This window comes from Primulina tabacum, chromosome 18, assembly GCF_025594145.1.
Source record: "Primulina tabacum isolate GXHZ01 chromosome 18, ASM2559414v2, whole genome shotgun sequence".
Classification (NCBI taxonomy): Eukaryota; Viridiplantae; Streptophyta; class Magnoliopsida; order Lamiales; family Gesneriaceae; genus Primulina; species Primulina tabacum.
The window spans coordinates 29,229,888-29,255,063 of record NC_134567.1 but is presented as its reverse complement, the minus strand read 5'-3'; the positions used below and the strand labels follow the sequence as shown (position 1 = coordinate 29,255,063).

At 36.0% G+C, this 25,176-nt stretch overlaps 3 protein-coding genes and 1 pseudogene across 4 annotated transcripts; 3 read left to right on the top strand and 1 right to left on the bottom strand.

Moving 5' to 3' along the window:
- Nucleotides 1–1,996: 1,996 nt before the first annotated feature.
- Nucleotides 1,997–5,456, top strand: LOC142532864 (G-type lectin S-receptor-like serine/threonine-protein kinase At5g24080). The gene is given in 6 exon segments (XM_075639391.1): nucleotides 1,997–2,379; nucleotides 2,544–3,774; nucleotides 3,776–3,893; nucleotides 4,003–4,183; nucleotides 4,262–4,724; nucleotides 4,932–5,456. Coding segments are annotated over 6 exon segments (2,613 nt in total). The 5' UTR covers nucleotides 1,997–2,125; the 3' UTR covers nucleotides 5,298–5,456.
- Nucleotides 5,457–7,767: 2,311 nt separating this feature from the next.
- On the top strand, nucleotides 7,768–15,303 carry LOC142532868 (uncharacterized; annotated as a pseudogene).
- Nucleotides 15,304–15,757: 454 nt separating this feature from the next.
- Nucleotides 15,758–21,522, top strand: LOC142532871 (plastidial pyruvate kinase 2-like). 2 transcript variants are annotated; one of them, XM_075639396.1, is made up of 12 exons: nucleotides 15,758–16,204; nucleotides 16,887–17,147; nucleotides 17,735–17,900; nucleotides 18,508–18,642; nucleotides 18,814–18,924; nucleotides 19,020–19,108; nucleotides 19,652–19,714; nucleotides 19,876–20,051; nucleotides 20,174–20,276; nucleotides 20,384–20,532; nucleotides 20,803–20,911; nucleotides 21,155–21,522. In XM_075639396.1, exons 1-12 carry the CDS (start codon nucleotides 15,962–15,964, stop codon nucleotides 21,260–21,262), a joined length of 1,713 nt encoding a protein of 570 aa, XP_075495511.1. In that variant the 5' UTR covers nucleotides 15,758–15,961; the 3' UTR covers nucleotides 21,263–21,522. The 2 variants fall into 2 exon arrangements, with proteins under 2 accessions (XP_075495511.1, XP_075495512.1); XM_075639397.1 differs by having other exon boundaries at nucleotides 15,774–16,204; nucleotides 16,860–17,147.
- A 2,198-nt stretch (nucleotides 21,523–23,720) lies between these two features.
- On the bottom strand, nucleotides 23,721–24,783 carry LOC142532872 (hevamine-A-like). Its single transcript, XM_075639398.1, has one exon. It carries the CDS (start codon nucleotides 24,722–24,724, stop codon nucleotides 23,816–23,818), a length of 909 nt encoding a protein of 302 aa, XP_075495513.1. The 5' UTR covers nucleotides 24,725–24,783; the 3' UTR covers nucleotides 23,721–23,815.
- Between the last annotated feature and the right edge of the window lie 393 nt (nucleotides 24,784–25,176).

Genomic DNA, 25,176 nt, shown 5'->3' with positions numbered 1-25,176 from the left:
TTACACCCAAGTATTATGGGCTTGTCTTATGGAGGAATTTATGGGCTTAAAATTAGAAAATATCATCAAAACCTGAAGCCCCGGGTCCAGTTTTATCATACAAAGGTTCGTCAAGTGGGGAGCATTAAAAAGTAAAAACAAATGATTTTTCACTTCTAATATATTTTATCAAATAATAAAGGGAAAACTACAATAAAAATATCCCAAGAATCAAATTTTTTCAAATCTAAAATTTTGTTATATTTTTTTCTAATTAATTAAGTGGAGATCGAAGCCAAGAGATATTCCAAGTTTAAAAAAAACAAATAATTTTTTTATTCTCTTCATTTATTGGGCGAGAGGCTGATAGTTTTGGTGTAGATGGTGAATGGTGATTGGTGGAGCCTTTTTTGTTTTCCATAAAGTGTATAATACCCTCGTTATTTTTAAACTTCATCTCCTATATTTAAAGGAATGAAAATCAATAATTATTTAAAATAATTTAAAATAATCTATATCCTTTATTATTTTATTTTATTCCTCTCCGTTATATAAATGTTTTTAAAATATATATTTTTTAATTTATAGTTTAGATTTAAAAAACAAAAATATATAAACTTACATTATATCCAATACTGTAAACACACGTGTGCAAAAATAGTACTAAGAAAATCTCCTTTTAAGTTTCACATCAGCTTCGAAATCATCACTAATTCAAAATTAACATCCAATACTTTTCTTACACCAATGCACGCAGAATTCACCAACAAAATTGAATAGTATTTAAATTGATGAAATTTTAATCATGAGAAGATACAAGTAGCATTTAGTACATTGTCAATGCCCATTAATTACCTCGTTCCGTCTTAAGTGATAAATTATCTCAACAAGGGATGAGATAATAATATAAGACAAAAATTTGTGTGAGACGGTCTCACGGATCATATTTTGTGAGATATATATCTTATTTGGGTCATTCATGAAACAATATTACTTTTTATGCTAAGAATATTACTTTTTATTGTGAATATCGGTAGGATTGACCCATCTAATAGATAAAGATTCGTGATACCAGTCTCACAAGAGAACTACCCGTGATACTCGTGATATAATGACCTAAATTTAGGACTTTCGTAGCTCAATCATTAATTGATTTCCTTTGAAAATTTGCCTCCTTTCTAACAATTACACGTACACAGATCTGGCTTTAATTTTTGTTGACAAACTTCCCAATCTTAAAAAATAAATTGCATTAGTTCTCAGTTTTCAGAGACCAGGATTATGACAATGTATCGAATTCAAGCCCCAAATCGTTATATTTGTGGTTAAATAGTTAGCTAGTTACTCGATATTTTGCTTCTTTTCTGTGTAATTTTCTTCACAAAATTTTGGATACAGTTTTTTTTTTTATAACACTTTTTGAATAATCATTTTCTTTATCAACAAATCATTGGTTGATCATTTTTTTAAAGAGTAGATTTTTGTAGACATATAATTTTGTTAATATTTGGAGAGAAATATTAACAAAAATATTTAAAAATATCCCTGAAAATACCATCATTACCTCACAATTCATGGAATTCATTCACAATTACAAACCAACAAAAACTCGTGTGAGACGGTCTCACGAGTCGTATTTTATGAGACGGATATCTTATTTGGGTTATCGATGAAAAAATATTACTTTTTATGCTAAAAATATTATTTTTTATTGTGAATATCGGTAGGGTTGACTAATCTCATAAATAAAGATTCGTGAGACCATCTCACAACAGATCTACGCTTACGAACCCAAGGCAGAACTGGCAAGTGTGAAAATCATAACTAAAAGTTTGCTATTTATGTAGTTTTGAAAATGAAAACATATACTTCAACAATTAAACACGTGGCCACATTCCATTTCTTGATTACAGCCGACCAACCTACAAACACACACTGTGTAACAGAGAGTCTATGTTACATATGAAGTGAAGTGTCCACGTTATTCTGGTGAGATTTTCAACATTGCAGGCCACCCACCGCAGCACATCTTTCCTTTTACTACACTTTGATTTCCCGCACAAAAATGTTAATAAAACAAGTATGATTCTTTCCCTCCGATCATTCGTAAACAAAATGCAAGATTAATTCTCGCGCCTCAAAATCAATGGCACAGTATTCCTTTTGTATCTTCTGTATATACTGTGTTATATTTCTAGGAGAGCTTTTCGGGTCCAATTCAGCTGGCCCGGTTGCCCCGGGTTCCAGATTATTTACGAGTCAGAACCGAGCATGGATATCTGATAATCGGACTTTTGCTTTCGGGTTTACCCCAGTGGATTCAATGAACGACGAATTTGAATTGGGAGTATGGTTTCAACAGCTTCCTGGAGATCGGACTCTTGTTTGGTCAGCTAATGCGTAAGTCCTATTATTGATGTTATTTCTTGTGTCAATGAACAAACCGAGCCCAGTTGTGTATACACATCTCACGTGAATTTCAATAAAAATTCGTGTATACTAAAGTTGTAGCGGATATAAATAATTTTTTGTTTTGTTTTTTTTTTTCTCAATCACTTTGACAGGAATACTCCAGTAAGCAAAGACGCAATCTTTGATTTCGACCGCAGTGGCAATCTCGTGCTTAACGACAGAGGAACTGCGGTCTGGACATCGAATACGTCCAATTCTGGTGTTGAAACAGCAGTCATGTCTGAAAACGGCAACTTCATTCTGTATGGAACAAATCAACGTATTATCTGGCAAAGCTTTTTACATCCCTCTGATACACTGTTACCAGGACAACCTTTGACAGTTTCTCTAGAGCTCAAGTCTTCTAGATCACCGGCACACGGTGGATTCTATACAATGAAAATGTTACAGCAGCCTAATTCTCTAAATTTGGCGCTGACCTATAATGTACCTGAGGGGTATGAAACCTCTCTGGAATCATATGCAAACTACTCTTATTGGCCAGGACCTAACGTATCAAATGTAACAGGAGAGGTCACGGCAGTTTTAGATGATGGAGGGAGTTTCGGGATAATCTATGGGTCCTCGTCCGAAGGAGCAGTGTATGTGTACAAGAATGAGAATGACAATGGTACGTTATCCTTGGCTAGAAATCAATCAAGTCCTCCTTCAGTTCTTAGAAGATTAATTCTCGAGGCTAATGGCAATCTGCGCATATATCGATGGGACAATGATGTCAATGGGTCAAGACAATGGGTTTCAGAATGGGCAGCTGTCTCAACGCCATGTGAGATTGCTGGTATTTGCGGCAATGGGATATGCAATCTAGGAATAAGTAAGTCTAATGCTTCTTGCATATGCTTGCCAGGGACTTTCAAAGTGAACAACGATGATAATTGCTCGGGAAACTCATCGTTGACACGGAAATGTAGCCCTCATCGTGGGAATTTATCATCCCTGTTCAAGATTGAAACGGTTCAACAAACCAATTATTTCTACTCAGATTCATCGGTCATAGCGAATTATAGCGATATTGAGTCGGAAGCCAAGTGTGGTGATGTCTGCTTATCAGACTGTGGATGCGTTGCCTCAGTTTATGGGCTAAATGAGGAAAAACCATATTGTTGGCTTTTAAGAAGCTTGGAGTTTGGAGGATACCAGGATCCTGGTTCAACTCTTTTTGTGAAAGTTGAACCCAATGGCTCTTCAACTACCGATGTTGGCACTGACTCGCCTCGTGGATTGAGCAATAAGAAGAAAAAAACACTGGTGCTTCCTATTGTCCTGAGCATTACAGTTATGATAGTTCTGCTCTATTGCTTATTGTACACAATTGTTCGTAGAGAAGAGAACTTTAAAGAAAGCCCTTGAGACTTCTTTAATTTTAGCAGGAGGTCCGGTTGGTTTTAGTTACAGAGATTTACAGAGCAGGACTGCAAATTTTTCCGAATTGCTGGGAACAGGTAATGATAATCAAAACAGATTTTTTTTTTTATACTGAAAAGAGTTAAAATGAAGAATTTTACAATTCAGGGGTTCGAAATTTTCATGCAATCAATTGTTCTTTGGCAGGTGGATTTGGCAGTGTGTACAAGGGAAGCCTCAGCGACGGAACACCAGTTGCTGTGAAAAGGCTCGACAAGATCTTACCCCATGGAGAAAAAGAGTTTATCACTGAGGTAAATACAATTGGCTCCATGCATCATATGAACTTGGTTCGTTTACGTGGATATTGCTCAGAGGGGAAACAAAGGTGTGTATGGCAACTCTGTATATTTGCAAGACAATTGCTACACATTTCTCAATTTTGTTGTGAAAATTGACTCCACAGGCTTCTAGTTTACGAGTTCATGAAAAATGGGTCGTTGGACAAGTGGATATTCCATTCGCATAATTTTCGAGAGACACAGGACAGACTACTTGATTGGCCAACTCGTTATCAGGTAGCTCTTGGCACTGCAAAAGGGATTGCATATTTTCACGAGCAATGTCGTGACAGGATAATACACTGCGACATCAAGCCAGAAAACATTCTGTTAGATGAGGATTTTTGTCCAAAAGTATCAGATTTCGGACTAGCAAAATTGATGGGCAGAGAACATTCACATGTGGTCACAATGGTGAGAGGGACCAGAGGTTACTTGGCCCCGGAATGGGTCAGTAATCGTCCAATCACTGTAAAGGCCGATGTTTACAGTTATGGGATGCTTCTTTTAGAGATAATTGGCGGAAGAAGAAATCTAGACATGTCTTTGGATGTTGAGGACTTCTTTTATCCTGGATGGGCTTTCAAGGTATTTCTATCTGCTTAAACATTTGACTTAAACATGATTATTGAGGTAGAACTTGTTTACCATTTCAAGTAGCCAGTTTTTCGAATGACTAGCAATTGCGCAACAGCTCAAGTGGCACATTATTGGGCTCCATCAACAAAGGAGCTCTAGTCTCAATAGCCCAAGAGTAGTTACATATTACTGATCAATGAATGTTTATATGTGTAGGCGATTACGAATGGAACGCCCTTAAAAGTTGCAGACAGAAGGCTTGAAGGATCAGTGGAGGAAGAAGAGCTTGTCGGGGCTTTAAAAATTGCTTTCTGGTGCATCCAGGATGAGATCAACATGAGGCCAACTATGGGGGAGGTGGTGACGATGTTAGAAGGATCCATCCACATTAACATGCCACCAATGCCACACGCAGTGTCGGAGCTTATTGAGGAAGGTTTAGATCATGTGCACAAAGCCATGAGGAGAGAACTCAATCAAGGGAGTTCCTTCACTACCGCCACCACCACCACCACCACCACCACCACCACTCATCCATCATCTCGTGCAACATGTAGTCATTCCACCTTCTCACCAAGATAACCAAATACATATCTCATAATTTTTTGTTAGCATCCGTGCATGGTAGCTGATTATTTGTGTATAAGTTTGTTTCTTGATAGGATTTAAATAGATGCCATATTCTGTTGTCCATGAAGTCTTCTTCCTTTTTAAATATAACCCAGAATTAAATTAAGTGCATCGATCCGCAACTCGTCATTAAGCAGGACTACGCGGTCGACTAGCCATGCATTTTGCTTGGTCAGGGAACATCCACTAACGGGCGAGTAGGTCCAATATATCTGACCTGTTTTGACAGATCTATGCAATGTATCAAGCTAGCATAACCACACCTTTCTACATATTACCCATTTCTATGAAATTACCGGGCTGTTTCTTAAACAAAATTATTTATGAGTGTTTTTTTAAGCAGCTTGCGCGAGAGGCTCCAAACATGACCTCTAGAATCTAGCTAAATCTGATTTACATTTATCAACATAAGCATTCCTTGTATTTTAATTCTTGCCCCTCGAAGAATTTTATATTTAATATATTATATTTTAACCCGATGTAATATATCTATAAATTACTGCTTTATATTTTGTTAAAATAATATTTTCAAATAAAAGTACATTTATTTTTTAAGCATACATTTTAATATTTTTTTTCTTGTTATACTATATTTACTAGCTAAATAAAATTTATAATTTTTTTGAATATTTACAAACGATAAATAGATTTTCACTGACAACGATTTATTTATAATCTTTATATTTCGTAGTAAAAATTATCATTTCATCTAAATAAGATGAACTAGAAAATAGAAAAATGGACGACAAACCTTTGTAACATGATGAAAGAAAATATGAGTGAGAGAGCAGTCCTAGCTTTATTCCAAAAATTTTAAAAATATTATTTTGTTATATTTCTTCAAATATTTTTTTATTTGTAATATTTATTTAAAAAAATCCCAAAACAAAAAAATAACTAAACATTACTTAACTTGTTAAAAAAGAAATTATATCCTAAACTATTAGATAATGGACAGAAATTACACGCTATCTTTCCATGATAAAACCCAGCCAAGTCCTTTAAATTAACTAACACGAATGAGAGCTGAAATTACGAAGAAATTCTTCATTGCTTAGCAAACTAAGTCACGAGTCAATGTAATCTAGTGCATTTGTATTAATTCCAATTAATTTCCAAGCAAATCAAAATACGATGAAATTCCCTGAAGTTTTCTAGATTGACTTGCGCGTCATATTCTTCACAAGAAATCCAAGTATAAATTACGCACATATAAGGAAATGGAATTTTCCCACAAATGGATCCCAAAGATCTGAAGCAAAAATACAAAGAACTCGGACGCATATTTGATAAGCAAGAGAAGCGACTTCGATACCACGTAAAAAAGGCACACGTATCGACAATATCGTACCTGGTCATCCAAATCTTGATCCTCTCTTCCATTTCCCAAAATTCCTCCAACGTCAAATGCAAATACTGGTGGCTTCCGTTCACACTCTCCCTACTTGTCGCCGCCATTTACTTCATCTTGTTCGTCGAGACCGTGAAAAGATGCTACAGAATTCAGTACTTCTCCGACGCGAACTTGATCGAGCAACAGCGAATATATGCGCAGATTTCCGGAGAGAGGAGTAATCATTTGTCGAAAATTGACGTGGAAACAGATGATAAGATGTTGAGACCTGATGCATTCCAGCTGCTTGGGCGGAAGATTTGCATTGGATTGATTATGGTGGTTCTGATCATCTTCACGTCTGTGATTCTGCTTTCATGTAGACTGGTTGTGTGTGATCGAGGTGGTGGAAATTAGGGTTGCATGAATGTTGTAATCAAAAGGTTTCTCTATGAGTTAACATATTTTTTTCGTCAAAAAATTACTGTACTCAACTCAATTTATGCTAAAAAAATATATATTTTTTCATGGTAGATATAAATCGAGTCGACTGATCTAACGAAAATAGACATTTACTTTGATGTAAGTGCCATAATAACGTGCTTGTTGCACTCATTTGAATATCAATGGATTGATTATTTAAGAATGCGCTTTGGGAGTTATTAGCTATTTAATGAGTATAGTATGTGTATTCACTTCACCCTTCTTTTGATATATATACCATTTGCATCCGTGATTTACCTATTCGGAAAAAATCGGAAGGAATAAAATCTATCTAATCAATCAAACAAATTAAGATAAAAATTTAGTTTGAGTAAGTATAGTGTTTTTTTATTACATGATAATTTATAATCGTTATTTTTTTGTGTATACTAAGTCAATCTTATATTAATTTAATTAATAAAAGTAAAAATTTGTGTGAGACGGTCTCACCGTTCATATTTTGTCATTTATGGAAAAATATTATTTTTTATACTAAAAAATATTAGTTTTTATTGTGAATATAATGTATAAAAGTTCGTGAGATCGTCGTGAGCTCGTCTAGACATGGTCGTTGAAAAAATTAGACAAGCAAATCGAACAGTTACGCTGCTGCAAAGATAGTATCATCAAGTAAAGAATGAAACCTCTTGCCGCTGATTAAGCGCTCGCCTTCCTTCCCCACTCGGAAATAAATTTTTAGGTTGAATTTTGAAAACCTATATAACCTGCAAACGATTAGATATCGATGTGTGGGTTGCAGTTCAAGTCGAGACAAACTAATAAAGAATCTCTGAAATCATAAATCAAGAATCAAGTCTCCAGGTGCAACAAACTTTTGATTGGAATTTCACTCGCATTCGGGGAATAGAATGGAGAAAATGAAGTTCGCAGAAGAACTTGTGAGAGAATTTCTCGTGTTTAGAGGATTTACGAGTACTTTACAGTGTTTGGAGAGGGAGTTATCCACTGATATCGGCAAGGGGTTTCAAGTGGATAAGATTCTAGACCTGATTTTCTCGGTTTACATCCCCAAATTCGAGGCTGAGAAGTTGATAGATTTACTTGGCTTTTTCAAGAAGTGCTTTTCATATTCAGATTCGTCGTGGATTGCTACGATTTCGAAATTGGACGAGTCGATTCTGCGTTATTACATTGTTAATGCATTAAAATGTGCGAGAAAAGACAAAGTGTTGGATTTTTTCGGGGTCTTTGGAAATGATTTGCTGCACAGAGACGAAAGCTGGATTTCGTGGTTCGGTCTGTACCCTGTTTTCTGTATCAATATAGTTTAATTCAAATGTCTCCAGTTCTCTTTCTGTTTCAGTTTTTTAATTTTTATATTTTTTTGATTTCTTGCAGCAATTCCATACCTTCAGAAGCCGCACTTGGATCCGCAATTTCGCGTGTACTTTTCTGAGGAGTGGTTCCTGCGCATTACATCTTTCTGTCAGGAATTTCTTGAGTGAAATTTTCAATGGTTCTCATATCCTTCTATGAAGTAAAGTTCTTTTATTGTCGGTCTGAATGACCAGTAAAAACTTCTATTCATTTTTCCTCATGTCCTCGAAGTAAATGTGAAGCCCCAAAGTAGATAGGGGATCGGTTTCCTCAGATAAATTGTTTTTTGAATTTTACACCTACTCTAATGCAACCCAAAATTATATTAATCAAGCTTTCTCCATTTAGTTTATGGGTTCGCATTGTGATGATGTTAAGTGAAAGTAGAATTTACAAAAAAAACTTTACTTGTCCATAATGTATTTTATTTGTTTTACTGGAGAATCATTCCTTTTTCCTTCATTTGATGTCACAATAATAATGTGTTATTCAGCTTCTTGATGTGCTATTAAATTGTGAAAAAGTTATGGTTTATGCAGTTGAACATTTCCTTAATGTATTTTTAACCAGTTACCTAGCAGTGGGAGACTTAATTTCTCTGAGTGGTATTTCATAGCTATAAAGTACGATTTTGATTTTTCCTTATCGTATCCACGAATCCCAGCCTTATTGAAGCTAAGTTCTGAAAGGGATACCGTGAACCGTCTCAAGAAAGAAATTAAGCAACTTAGTCTTAAATTATCCCAACTTCAGGCTTTGTTAAAGGAAAAAGACGCTCTTTTGTCACAGTCAAGGAGGTATCTTCTATATTTTTACTTTGCGCCAAAATTTTTTAACGTCTCTAGGAAAAGGGGAGTTTGCTGTATGTATAGTCATTAATAACTGATGTCTCTTTTATTATTTTAGTGGTTCTGAAGAAGCTAGTATTTCATATGAAGATCAAGTGCACTCAATTTCTCACATGGTAGAAAAAGAACCATATTTGCCTGAGGGCAATCTTCAAGTTATGGAATCTCTGGATGCAGGGGCTAAGTTGAATAATCGTGCTGATGAGAATAGTAGTGGTGATACTAGCGAAACAGTCCTTGATGCATCTGTTGTTGGTAAGTTTATGTATATATTCTGCTTATATTAAATCATCTACATATCACAATTGTTCAATTTCAAACATCTTCACGACTAATGAGTTTGGATTCTAGAGAGCTTGGTTCCATTTCTTTCTATAATTTTTTGATCGACAACCCTATCTCCCCCGATAAGAATTCTTCTCCTTTTGAAATAATAGATGCCCATCAGCCATCATGTCCAAGTATTTAATTGGATTTTATTGCTTTATAAATTGAGTGTTTGTGATGGATCACATAGACAATCCATTGAAGGAGTTATTCTTCAATTCTTACGTGCACTATAAAACTTATGAAAAATCTGGAAACCTCCTCCTCTCTTGTAGCTTCACCAGGTATTTGGCCGTAGAGCTTGATGAAATTTGCTGTTAATTGGGTTTGGCCAAAAAATACGAATTTGTGTGTGATTGACCACATGTTTGGGATCCTTGTTATAAAAGGTTACAAGCAAGGTTGTAAATGGCGGGAGGCGGTGGCTGGGCGGTCAGTGACCGCCTACCGCCTCGGCCGCCTAGGTGGTGCCCAGGACGGTTAAATTTTTTTAAGTAATGTTTTTTTATAGATAATCATAGATAATCATGCAATATAGATAATCATAGATCATCATTTTTTTATGTAAAATGTGCAATTAAATAATGTTTAAACACAAAGAAACTTCATACAATATAATATCATCTGGATAATGTGCAATTAATAAAGATTCATCATCATATTAATGTTGTTATGCTAACAAAGTAATATAATTAATTTTACCCAAAAAACTAAGTTTAAATTTCAAAGTTTCAATCAATTATCCATCATTAGAATAAGTAGTAGACTAAATATAGCTAATCTTCCAAATCATCTACATATGCACCATCTAATACATCCATGATCCTCTTATCATCGGACTCAAATTGTTGACTGAGTTTTTAAAATTGTTGACTAAGTTTTTAAAATTGTTGACTACAACTTAAAAATCTTGACCGTCCCGCCTCGTCCACCTGCTCGCCGCCTTGCCCGCTTGCTCGCCGCCTCGACCCGCCTCCCCAGCGCCGTATAACTTGGGCCGCCTAAAACACCCGCCTCATGCATAGGCGGTGCGGTCGAGGCGCGGCCACCTCGACCGCCATTTAGAACAATGGTTACAAGTGTGGAACACAGGTAAAACTCAGAAAATAATGCGGGCTGGTTTTTCTAGCAAGTGCAAGAGAGGGAGATTTTTACTCTTTATTGAAGGAACCCCATTTAAGGCAATCTTAATTGGAGTGTTCATGTTGGTTTGAATCAAGATCTAGGAACATCTCAACTGTCATGTCTCAAAATGAAATTTGTACGACAATGGAATGCTTGCTATTGTATTGAGATGATGGTTTATCCTCTTGATGGTACATCATTTTTAATCGTCAATAAAAATCTCTTATAAAAAAATGAATTCTTATTCAGCTTGGAGTTGATTAAATCCGTCCAGGTATCAAATAATGCATGTTATATATTCTTAGGTGTAAACTACGAGGTTGTCTAATGAAGCATTTGGATTTAACTTTATGTGGTGTTGAATTGTACGTGTGCTCTGAACAAGGTGCCTTTACTGATGTGTCAACTTTCACTCTTCATCCTGATGTTTTGTTAAATAATACCTGCTCAGGAAGTGGGGATCTGCAGAGCGAAGAAGATTTTCCAGAAGTAAAAACAGTATTTCAGGTAAATTCTTTTTGAAATAAATTGCACTTGGTTGGCTTTTTCGTTTTCATAAAAAAATTCAAAACCTTGTGCACATTTCCTTATCTTTAAAACTTGCTGATTTTTCTCCCATATCTTAAATTAACACGCTTTACGCTTTTCTTTCGTAGGATACATTTTTGGGGCACACAAGTCCAATCAGCTGTTGTCGCTTTTCTGCCTCCGGTGATAATATTGCTAGTGCTTCTATTGATGGCACAGTCAGGTAGTTGCCGTAATAATATTTTCTTACATTCTTGTTGTCTGTATATGCAGTGTGCAATTAATAGTTGCTTATCTGAACTGTTGAAAGGCTGCTTTGCAACAATCCTTCAGTGTCAATGGATACTAGAGCCACATATAAATACGCTTTCTCTGGTAGATTGTTTGTTCTTTATTTTGTACCTGCCTATTTGTTAAAGTTTTTGTAATTTTGTTGTAATTTTTTTTTAAAAAAATTTAAACTTCATTTTATCTCAAACAAGCATCAGAGTTAATTTGGGCTTCGTTCTTGAGTTTGATCTTGGACAAATATGCAAATATGCAAAACACTTCGAAACAAAAATAATGAATATACCGAAGGACGTTGTACATAGGGAAAGGGGCTGGAGAAGAGAACAAAGTTGATTACGCTAGTGTTTAAATTCTTGGCTTACCTTTCGATATACTGTCTATATTTGGCCTCAATACGGCTTTTCTTTAATGAATGTTGTTTGATGAAGGATATGGACGTATGATTCATCAGCACCAACATCTAGAAATGCTACCATTTATTGTGGAGCTGAAATCATGTCCCTTGAGTGGGACTGCAAATCTGACCGCTTGGTATGCCACTGAGCTTTATATTTACAGAACATATATCTGGAATTATTTATTTCCTGTTGTGAATTATTTGTGGTAATGAAGACTGGTCTTTTGATGCCCTATTATTGTCTAATTGACTAAAGCTACTGATAGGCACTTCTAATGGAGGCATTAAAGTGTGGAATATAGATGCTAAGCGCGTTGTTTGCGATCTCAACTCAACTGAAGCATACCCCAGGTTCAGTCAGCTGATACGTCAGCCCCTTGTCTTTTTCCCTTTTTCGTTATCTCCCGAACCTTGTTTCATTAGTACAATATTCTTGAAACTATAGCTATAATTTTATTTCATCTTATTGCTCTCTCATGTTTTCTGTTGACCAGCATTCTGGATCTGAAATGCAGCCCTGTGGAGCCTATTTTTGTTTCGGCAGCAGCTTCCACTAGGTGCTTGACACTTATGATTTTTTATACCTTTTGCACTGTCAAGCGTGTGGTGGTGGTTGTGTATGCCAGTGGAGCTTCAGGGTGTTTGTAATGTTCTAGCTTGCTGTTTGCACTTCCCAAAAACACCTATAGCATTTGATTTTGTCAAGAACAAGTTCGAGCGATGGCCCTAAATACTTCATGCTTGGTAATGAAGGATTGGTGTTGAATGCTAGACAGTAGTTTCCAAACTGAAAAGACATGAACCAATTTTTTCTCATTGACATTTGATGATAATATTGCTACGGAATAGCGAGAAAATATTTAAGCTGTTTGAGCTTGAACTGAATAGCTGTAAGACAAGTAAATGACTACCTCCACAATTATCTTGTTCCCAAGGAAATAGAGTTTGACTGTTTTGTAGCAACGTATTCATGAACAGTCTGTTATTCTAACTGAGGAAATGATGCCTTTCAAATTCACAACTGTTAACATTTCTTTCTTAACATGTATGATGTGTTATAAAGTATACGTGGAGATGGAAACACGACTTTTTTTGTTCTTATAAAATTTGTTACAACTTTGTTATTCTTTAGAAAAAATTTGCACGATCTTTCATCTATTTTTCTACTTCTAATAGTGATGGAAAAAATATGTAGACCGTTTATATCATGGAAAAAAATTAATTCTGCTCTGAATATCATACATTTGCTATTTAATATTTGTAGGCAAGGCACAGGCTATGTCAATCGCTTGGGATTCGCTTCATTAACTGTGTGGAACATGAGGACATGGAAATCTATGGTATGTAAATATCTGTCTTCTAGATTTATTTTTGTGATCTCAAATTCATTTTACACCAATCTTTTCTCTTCTAAATAAGAATCACCTTACTTTTTTCATCTTCATCAAAGGCAGTCCTTCCTCTTGGTAAAGATCCGCCAGCTATTACTTCTTTGAGTTTCAATCACAATGGAAAGCTTTTAGCAGCTGCTGCAGCTGATGGAATGATCCATATGTTTGGTATCCTTTTTCCACATTTTGAAAATAAATAACCAGTGTCACTCTAATCATAGATTTCAATTTGTCATGAAAGTAGCAAATACACACACTTTAACTGGAGGAAGACATGTCTGCTGGCCAGCAAGTTACCTGGATGGCCTGCTCACGATTGTGCTATCAACTCTATTCTTTTTGGGCCTGATGAGACTAGCATTTTCAGCTTTGGCACTGATGGAAATGCAAGTATTTCATATTCTCTTGGTTATCCTGCTCAATCACATGCATAACACATTCGAGTAGTTAGCTTTTTCCAAAATTGTTACTCTTAAAACACTCTTAAATCGTTAATGTATTTTTTTCCTCATGGTTAACAAAAAAGTTTCTGTTCTACTGAGTTTCTGGAATCTAACTTGAAACTTGACACCAGATATTTGAATGGAGCTTGCACAATCAAGGAAAAATCTTGTGGTCAAGAAATTGCAGCAGGTGTGAGGTTACTGAATGTCATATTCATGTTATGTCCTCCGATTTTGCATTTTCATTGTCACTCGCATATGTTCACGGGTTCTCTATTTGAGCTGCAGAAATTTTGTGCCTAGTGACTTACAGGTTAGGTGCAACCATGCTGTGACACTATGTCAATTTATATTTCTGGGTTTGCTTCCTCTTGGACATGAACAACATTCACCTGTGTTGTTCTTCTTTCTTCTTTCTTCTTCGTCCTTCAGTTTTTTTTAGTTTTTTTTGTGAGCAATGACGGGGAAGAATATTTTCATGAATTTTATTAGAAATACCAAGAATTAATATGACCATACAAACCACAGAACAGTGGTCTTTGCTTTGTTCTTGCATTCCTGTTGCTATCCGACAAAGTCAGCCAAACTCTTTGACATCTGCATAATATTATCCCCAAAAAATTCGGTCCTCCAGGACATACTTGGTGAATTCACAAAATTATCATAAGGCCCATTATCCTTGTACTTTTACTCGTTTAAGATAATATAACATGGGTTTCATCGTGCTATTAGAAAGTTTGTCCTTTCTTCTTTTAATGTTCTACAGATTTGTCCATTTTTTTTATATTTGTGGAATATAATCCAAGTTTACGGATAATGTGTTAGTTAACATCAGTCACTTGTCTGATTTAGGTTTTGCGACCCTGGGAACTCATCTCTCTACAGACATGAAATAGCTTTAGATGCAAACGGGAGAAAGCTTCTGGTGACATCTGGTTCAAGAAGAGCACCTATATACCAGGTAACTGATAAGGGACTCCCGTTCTCTTAGATTCTTGACGTTTTTTTTCAGCATGTTCTTGATAATTTGGAGGCTTGTATAAAGTGTTATGGATAGGACGCTAAATTAGTGAAACCAACTTGTTTTTCTTCCCTTCTTTGACAGGTCCGATGTAATAGAAGTGGCATGAGAACACTTCCTCATCGTGGATCAATCACAACAGTAGATTGGCATCCAACTTTGCCAATCTTTTTGACAGGATCGGCTGATCACTCGGTTCGAGTCACATCTATATCATGAGCATCCTCATGTCTTGTGTTCTTGTGGTGCATGTTTATTTTGCCGGGTTTTAGAGTTGGAATCATCTGCAAGACTTTTGCTTCATACTGGTTTAGTTATTTATTTTTGTAAGATGTGGTGTTTTTTGGGTGGGGGGAGGGGGTAGTGGTTTCTGAGGATTTGTAATGTAAAAATGAAGAATTTGTCCTTGTTGAAGAACCATATATATAATTGGTTATTCTTGTTATTAATTCAAATTTATATCGGTGACAACTGGATATGTGCTTGTGCTAACGAAAATGATTCTTAGAGTAAGTATATATGATCTTTTGTTTGTTGTTGTTGAATTATGTTGGGACTAGGGCGACTCGGTCAAAACTCGATTTAAGTTTGACCGAGCTCGAGTAGCTCGACTCAACTATTTACTCGAGACGAGTTCGAATGTTAATTGTTCTTATTCAACTATTTACTCGAGACGAGTTCGAATGTTAATTGTTCTTATTCGAGTTTGCGAGCTACTTGAATAATTTTAAACTAAAAAATTAACGATAAATTAATTGTTTTTAAAACAATTGTTACGCGTTTTACTATTGGTGAATGGATGAGGATCAAAATGCGATGTCAGTCATTTTTCCCACTAAATCTTTAACTTCCCAAAACGACACCGTTTTTCCCAAAGACGTTTCTTCTAAAACCTCAACTGTTTTGAACAAAGGGGAGTAGCCTCCATTTTTCTCTCCCATATTTCGATACAAACAAGAAGCCTTCGCATACTCCAAATTTCTCGGCGATTTCTCCAAACACTCGCTCAATTTATACCTCTCCTTCTCTCGGAATCTCTCTCACACTGCTCTATCTTCATCTCCATCTCTCTCATAATTTTTGGCTGCTGCATGGCTCAAGTGGTGGCGACGCGGTTGATTCATGGTGCATTTGCTCCCAGTCCTAGCTCTGGATCCGTCCAAAGCCGATCTGAGAAGCTCAAGCCCTATTCTGGCTTCGCTTTGAAGGTTTTGGCTCGACCTGAGAAGAGCAGCCGCCATGGAGCCATCCACGTCAGCGTGCCGGTATCTGCTCTCAGATCTTCGAGTGCCGAGCCAGAGGTCGTTCCGGTGATTCCTGAAGATGTTGTCAAGGTTTCGTGTGTTTAATTTGATTTCTTTTATTTTCAAAATGTGTGGGGCTGGTGAATGCGTCTTTGTAGATCTATTTGCTTCTATTTTGTTGGACGCTACTGAGCTTCCACGCATTTTTTTTGAACCATGCATGAGATGGATTGCAATTATTGCGAGAATCGATTTCTTTCGTGATTCTACATTTAAGAATCGGCGCATTAATGCTACTGCGTTGACAGCTGAAATTACCTTAAAACAGCTTCTCGGCATGTGACTTTATTTCTGAATTGTAATTTCTTGTAACGCTTTGGCCTCGACTGGTAATTCCATGTGAAGAAATTGATTTTGTAATACCATAGTTAGCCATGTTGGCGGCATTCATTTGGGATTAGATATTTTAAAATACGAAGAATTTTTTTTTAAGTTTTCCACCTCATCTATATCATGCACAAGCACACCCATCATGAGGCTATTCTTTACTTCAATTTATTTAGGATTGGAACTTTCCCATGTTATTTCTGAGACTTAAAGTTACTTGGGTTTGAACTTGTGCTATTTTTTAATGTGAAGTCTATTTTAACCTCTGATGATCCATAAACGAAAAATGTATCAATTGATAAAACTTGAGGTACAACACAAAGTAGTTTATCTTTCTTGTTGTGTATCTATTGACCAGGTAGCAGGGAAAAATCATTATATGCAGGAGATTCAGCAACTTGAGAACACATCAGCTGGTATGTGGTCTAAACCTATGGTCAGGCGCAAGACAAAGATTGTTTGCACTATCGGTCCCTCAACCAACACGAAGGAAATGATATGGAAGCTGGCGGAGGCTGGAATGAATGTTGCTCGTCTTAATATGTCTCATGGTGATCATGGATCTCACCAGAAGGTCATAGACTTGGTTAAGGAATATAATGCCCAGACAAAAGGCAATGTTATTGCCATCATGCTTGACACCAAGGCAAGGCTTTCATCCTTTGGTTCGTAGGCATTTTCTTATTGTACTGGTAGTGGCTATCAAGTTGAGAAAGCCTTTATTATACCTTCAATCAAATTAATCATTATTGTTAATTTTCACTGACAGGAAATTTTTAAATATAAAAGGATGTTTTTGTCTAAATAATCATCACTGTATCTGGTGGTGAATATGCTATGCGTTTGAAAGTTGTATTGGCTTTCCGACCTAGAATTAATTATTGTAGAGCGTAGCAATGTACTAGGTTAGGTTTCAGCGCTTTCTATTCTTTGTTCCAGCACGATTAATAGTTGTTTAACTGAGAGCTCTTAGTTATTCTGAAGCTATTAAATGCAAGCCATGTTCATATCTGAAAGAAACTGCCATTAATTTATAGTCAAAGATATTAAAATTTTCCCCTCTTTGCATATCAATTCTGAAGGAGGTATAGTACAAAGTACAGCAAGGGTAGTAGTATGCCATCTAAGAGGAAATTTTGAAATATTCTTTATGAGAGCAACAACTGTAAGTCTGTATCACAATTTTTATATTTAATATTATTGTTATCTCATGTTTTTATGTGGATGTCACAGGGTCCTGAGGTTAGGAGTGGCGATTTACCCCAGCCAATTGAATTAAATAGTGGTCAAGAATTTACTTTCACAATTCGTAGAGGAGTGGGCACAACAGACTGTGTCAGTGTCAACTATGATGATTTTGTAAATGATGTAGAAGTGGGAGACATGCTTCTTGTTGATGGTATGATGCTTTGGAAATTTTTTTTTACTACAACTTGGTAATTGAGTTTTTGTTGTCACCTGGGCTTGAACCCTTGCTTCTTCCACAATGGAGAGATGATTGTGCCACTTCACCACATTGTGGTGGTCTTCAGATTTTTTAAAATTCTCTTATCAATGAAAAATTGAAATATCTATCACATAGGAAGGTGTGAACTGTATGCAACAGCATAGCTCTTGATATGTCTTAGTTCGTGACATGGGTCAAACTTATTCAACTATTGGTAAGGTCGTGTGGCTCCACTGTAGTTTAGTGTTGTGAATTTGCCATTTTGAACTCTGGAGTAGTTCTTAAGTCATTAGTCTGTTTACCCGACTATCAAAATCGACTTGAGAAATTTTGTACTACACAAGCTCATGTAGAAACTATCTTGTCTTGATCATCATTTGGGTGTAAGGAGCACCCCATTTACCCATTAATTCTGTTTTCTTGTGGTGGTGGTGTGCTGTTAGTAGATTTCACCTTTACAGGATTATTAAGTTGGGTAAAAATTGCTGCATCGATTTCGAGGCATTTGAAATGTTGCATATATCTGCACTGCAATATTGATTATCTCTTGATCCTGTAGGTGGTATGATGTCATTAACTGTAAAATCCAAAACTGAAGACTCGGTGAAATGTGAAGTAGTCGACGGAGGAGAGCTCAAATCCCGAAGGCATCTTAATGTTAGAGGGAAAAGTGCAACACTGCCATCCATTACTGGTCTGACTCTCTCAGCAATCAAATTTTTAGCACGGCCTCAGCGTTCATTTTCAATAATCATGTTACTGCTGGGGCAGTGGGGTGTAACATTTTGATTTGACCACTGGAGCATTTCCATTTTTGGTTTTCTGGGTGACTGTTGTAATGACCTTATGGCCCTAACTTGCACAGAAAAGGACTGGGACGATATCAAATTTGGAGTCGACAATAAAGTTGATTTCTATGCAGTTTCCTTTGTCAAGGATGCGTCTGTGGTGCATGAATTGAAGAATTATCTGAAAGGTAAATTTCAAGTTGTGTACTGCTTACAAAAGCTGTTTTGTGCCTGTTGACTTGATGTATTTTTAACATAAAGTTTAGTAACTTTTACCATGCAGATTGTGGTGCAGACATCCATGTCATTGTCAAAATTGAAAGTGCAGATTCCATTCCGAATCTGCATTCGATCATAGCTGCATCTGACGGGGTGAGAAATTGAATTTTTAAATCACATATTTGTAAGAAAACTGTTGCTACATTTCAGTTGCTTCAAATCTCGAGCAAAAACAAACCTCAGTCTGAAAAAGTTGATTTGTTTCTGGGTGATTTTCATATTTAAATCACATATTTGAAAGAAAACTGTTGCTACATTTCAGTTGCTTCAAATCTCGAGCAAAAACAAACCTCAGTCTGAAAAAGTTGATTTGTTTCTGGGTGATTTTCATATTTAAGTCTTGATTAATTTGAGATTCAGTTAATCCTTGTAGCATTAACTGGTTCATATTTTCTGAAAGGGCATTAATAGAGCAATTTATAACGAATAGTGGTGTCTCACCTAGGTGTGGGTAGGATTTCTAGTCTCCCGGTGGTCAGCTACATGGAAACCACTGAATCAGCTCTCGGGATTTCGAGGCTGTATTTATTTGGAGCAAAATCAACTATTAGTTATGTTTTCAAATCATCACCACCCAGTTTCTTGAGTATTTACCTGGCCCAGCAAGTTGATTGCCCTTTCTGTTTTCTTTCTCAGGCTATGGTTGCCAGAGGGGATCTTGGTGCAGAGTTGCCAATCGAAGAGGTTCCTCTATTGCAGGTAATAACGTCATGACTCATGCGATGGTTAGGAAAGTATTTATGTCTCTTAGTCTGCTTTGCTAAGTAGAGGGGATGGGGACATTGATGGTAGCATTTTAATGTACCAGTAACGTCATCAAACACAATTAACATATTACGAGGTAAATTTATCCCGTGAAGGAAGAGATTATAAGGATATGTCGCAGCATGGGAAAAGCGGTCATAGTGGCTACAAATATGCTCGAGAGCATGATAGTTCATCCCACACCTACCCGAGCAGAGGTATCAGATATTGCCATCGCTGTTAGAGAAGGCGCTGATGCAGTAATGCTTTCTGGAGAAACTGCACATGGGAAGTAAGTAGCAATCTTTTCTTTGATTTTGGCTATTTGATAATTTTCCCTTTCTTATGTAATCTTGTGTCTTGTGTGCCATGACCATTGTACTTGTACTGATTTTTATTTCACTTCTATCTAAGGTTTCCTCTGAAGGCTGCAAAGGTCATGCACACAGTCTCTTTGAGGACCGAAGCTACCATAGTTGGTGCACAAACTCCCCCAAATCTGGGCCAAGCCTTCAAGGTCAGGGCAACTTTTTGGTTCTGAGAATTTACAGCCTCGTGCCACGCGATGCATCTGCACTAACACCTAGTGCCACCAAAATTCACTGTTTGCATTTGTTCCTGCAGAAACATATGAGCGAAATGTTTGCGTTCCATGCCACAATGATGTCAAACACCCTTGGAACTTCGATTGTTGTCTTCACCAGAACCGGGTTCATGGCAATTCTATTGAGCCATTATCGTCCTTCTGGCACAATATTTGCTTTTACGAATGAGTGAGTGCTTGAATATCATGCAACATCTACTTTTTCAAAAGAAAAAATGTTTAAAAGCATGAAATTATACTGCGGTAGCTCAAGTGTAAAAGCAAGTGCATCATTCTTATAAAAAAAATCTCGACAAAAGTAGAACTAGCAAGATACATCTAATAACTTGACGAAAAATGAATATCCTGAAAGCAATTGAACATGTTACACTGGTGTTTCAGTTCATAAGTCTTCTGAAGTCAGACATTGATAGATTTCTATCCTGTGATCGTGCAACAGGAAGAGAATACAGCAGAGACTGGCTTTGTACCAGGGCATCTGCCCCATATACATGGAGTTCTCTGCTGATGCTAACGAGACATTTGCCGATGCATTGGCTTTATTAAAGGTAAAATTTCATCTCGATTAACATTTGACTATCATCTAGTCTTTTGTACTAGTCGAGCAATGGCCGAGTAAGTTCCCCCAGTCGTTCTCAATGTCTTGAAAAACACTCTAGATCCGTACCGGTAAACATAAGTATCGGAAGGTTGTACGATAAGAATAATAGAGTGGACACTTTCATACAATATATCATGTGAAGAATAAAGCTACTATATTTTTCCAAAATTGACTTCTTGTCAACTTATAGAATCAAGGAATGGTGAAAGATGGGGAGCAGGTCGCTCTCGTCCAAAGTGGCAGGCAACCCATTTGGAGGTTCCAATCGACTCATAATATTCAGGTCAGGAAAGTTTAGACGGGGAAGGAAGGATTCGGAAATCTATGCCTGCCTATATTATGTTAAATCGGTATTCGATTCTTGTTGGATTCTCCGAGCTAAGAGACGTTGGTGCAATAACCTAATCGTGCAACAAGTTATTCAGTTTGTTCTACTGTTTTTTCACCCTCGATATTTAACCTTTTATTCGTGTTTAAATATGAAATTTGTTGAGAATATATTGTAATGAATTTATTGAGTTTGGAACATTTTTAATTAGAGCTGGGAGATTTCACTCAGTTTTTGTTTTAATTTTTAAATATTTCATGTCTATCATGTAGGGATGTAAACGAACCAAACCGTTCGTGAGCTATTCGAATCTCGATTCGATAAAAGCTCGTTTGATCTCGTTTAATGAGGCTCGCTAAGATAAACAAACCAAACTCAAGCTTTACAGTATTCGGCTCGTTAGCTCGTGAACATGTTCGTTGGTAAGTTCATGAGTAATCTTTTAGATGAAAAATAATAGTTTTGATATTTGATTTATTGATTTTGCATATTATTTATAAAATATATAGAAAAATCTATTAAATTTATTTATTATAATAAATTTACAAATTTTAATAAGAATAATATATTTTTCTTTAAATATATAATTTACTTTTTAATTAATTTAATGAAAAATTAAATGTATAATTCATATTTATTAAGCTTGTTTAGGCTTGATAAAGGTTTGAATAAGCTCGTGAGTCATGCATATATTCGTTAAATAAAGCTCGAGCTCGGCTCGATTATAAACGAACCAAGCTCAAACATTCAAGAGTTTGGCTTGGCTCGACTCGATTACATCCCTACTATCAGGCAAATTTAGTCGTGAGGGTATGTTTGTTTTAACTTTTAAATATTCAAGTGCGATCAAAGGATAAATCATATTACACAAATTTATATGATTTGTTCGCTGTAATTTTTTTTTTTGGGGGGGGGAAACAAAAAAACATAGCCCTAGTCTGCCATCAGCTCTCGCCTTTTGAACAAGAATGAATAAATAAATATTGGAGCCAAGACAGAACTAAAATCATAAAATATCTCTCCGTTTTTTTTAATTAGTTCCTTATGTTATTATGTTATTATTATTTTTCTTTGTGAAAAATTCAATTTATGAAAAAATCTACAAAATTAATAAATATGAAAAAATTTAAATTTTCTTTTAACAAGAATATTTATTTTAAGAAATCGACTCAACTAGTGTAGAGCCAAATAAATATGTGTATGTGGATTGGATTCGTTTTTTTTTTATTTATGTTAATCACATGAAATTACTCCCTAATTATACTTCTCGAAAGTCGAAAATATGATTTTTGATGTAATAAAAAATTCATTTTAATACTATATTTCTGTAAAAATAATGTTTGAATTTTGTGGTTCTGTAAAATAATAGAACATAAATAAATCTTTTTTTATTATATTTGAAAGATTATTGTTTTGAAAAAACTATTTTTAAATGACTCTAATTAGTATATATATTTTTTGAAAGTGTTGATTAATATAATTTTGTGTTGTCAAGGAAAGTAGTGGAAGGCCAGCTCTTCCCATTATGAGAGGGAACAAGGAAGGCGCCGGGGGGAGACCTAAAAAATCCAAGCACAATAAGAAAATGCCATTTGGATCATTTCAACTATCAATTTAATATATTATTATAATTTAGCTAATTAATTTTCTCATACACAAAAACTCACGGAAATGATTTCACAGTATCAATTTTGTATACGAATATTCTATTTGAGTCACCAACGAAAAATATTACTCTTTTTTATTGTAATTATGAGTAAGGTTGACCCGTCTCACGGATAAAGATTCGTGAGACCGTATCATAAAATATCATTATTTGTCATAATGTTTTTTTTAACACTTATTCAATAGGATCCTTTAATTTACCTTGAACGATAAAATTTAAAACTAATGATTAAATTTAATTCATTTTTATTATTAGCACTATCATAATTACAAAATATATGTTGGGGACAAGTCATAAGAGTGATTGTCCAAGTTGAATATGGATTTTACAAGTTTATAGTCATCGTCGCTGTATTACTAATTCAATGAAAAATGTATTCAACGTATCAAAATAAATATTAAATATAAATCTCACATTAATTAATAAACTGAAGACTAATATACTTTTTTTCCATTAAAAAAACTAAAATAGGCAGAAAATGCAATATTCGAATACAAGCCAACATTTTTAATTAAAGGAAATTGATTTTTTGGTCCATAGGTTTGTTCAATTTTGAGTTTTACTGTATTAAATTTTTAAAGTTTGGTTTTAGTATACTAATTTTTTATTTTGGGTTATTTTGGTTCAATGTCTAACATGACATCTGACAAGTTAACAGTTTTCGATGTCCCGTCAATATTTTTTAATGTCATGTCAGTATTTTTCCGTCACACATTAACAATTGAATTAAAATAATTGAAAATTTTAAAAATATTATATCAAAATTAAAATTTAAAACTCAATGAAACAAAATTAACAAATCCTAAAATTTTAAAAGTTAGTGAGAAAAACTATTTTCCCTTTAATTAACTTCAAATTCACACACTTGCAAGAATAGAGGAACTGTATCCACTCTGATCATCCCAATATTTTGACCACAGCATCACACCACCATACTTTGGTGATCTTTTTATCAATGGCAGAATCTGCCCGGTCAGCACATCAGGCGGGATAAATCCACTTCCGGCAGCCTGCGGCGCCGCCGGAAGCCCCAAAAATATCCTCCTAGCGTTGACAGAGCTCGTCCAGAGCCTCCAAGAATTCACCAAGTTAGTAATATTTCCCGAAGAATACTGGCATGGTGGGTTGTTGTAAAATTGAATCCACACAAAATCGAAAAGTCTTGTGTTCAAAGCAGCCCCCAACAATCTATCGGGAAATGGGCACTGCGGTGCTCCCGTCATGAACACTCTTCTGCCATATATGCTGTAAGATTTCAGATATCTTACTAGATCGTCGTAATACAATGAAGACCCGAGCTCGATATCCAAGTCTATGCCGTCCAAAACAGCGTCGCCCAATGGCCTAGAGGTGGAGTTTCTTCTCCCGCCGCCGAGAAAAGTTTGCCATAGATAAACGGATAGATTCCTGGCATCTTCTCTGGAGGAGAGGGAGTAACTCCCGACGCCTCCGCCGATTGACAGGAAAACCCTTATGCCCCGCCTCTGGCAGGCGCGGATTCCGTCGCTGACGAAGTTGCATGCACCAGTGATAGAGGGGTCGCAGTGGCCAGCGAGGTTGAGCCGGGGGGATTGGCCACTCCCGAATATGTAGAGGAATGCGATGTTGACGTAGGAGAATCTGCCGGTGGCGCAGGTTGCTGCCAAGGTTCCTTCATTGCCGTTTTGACCCCAGTAAATGGCAATTCCGCCGCGGTTGGCGGCAGCAGTGTGTAAGAGGAAGGGTAGGAGGAGGAGCTGTGCTATGAATATAAGCTTTCCTGCCATTTGTAGCTAGTGTTGATGCTGAATGGCGTTTGCATGTCTCTTTATATAGAAAGAATTGAGGAGAAAATAAAACTAATTTAAGATATTATTGTTTATCAATATTTGAACAAAGATCAATTCCAAACAAAAAAATATATATTTATTTGAACAATTTGGGAATTCCCATTCATTGACTTGGAATATGTTGAAGGTGGCGCGATGCTTAGGAAAATCTTGAAAGCTTCCACTCAGCCGATCTCCCCACACTAAAATGTCAACTACTCCCACTCACAATCAAAAATTCTTTTGTGGAATGTGCTTTGTGTGGATTAATCAGTTCCCTCCCAATTCGTTTTAATCTGATCATTTAATACCTAACTAGTATATAATATTTGAGTAGGTCTCTTGTGAAACGGTCTCACAAATCTTTATATGTGAGACAGATCAATCCTACCTGATATTCACATTAAAAA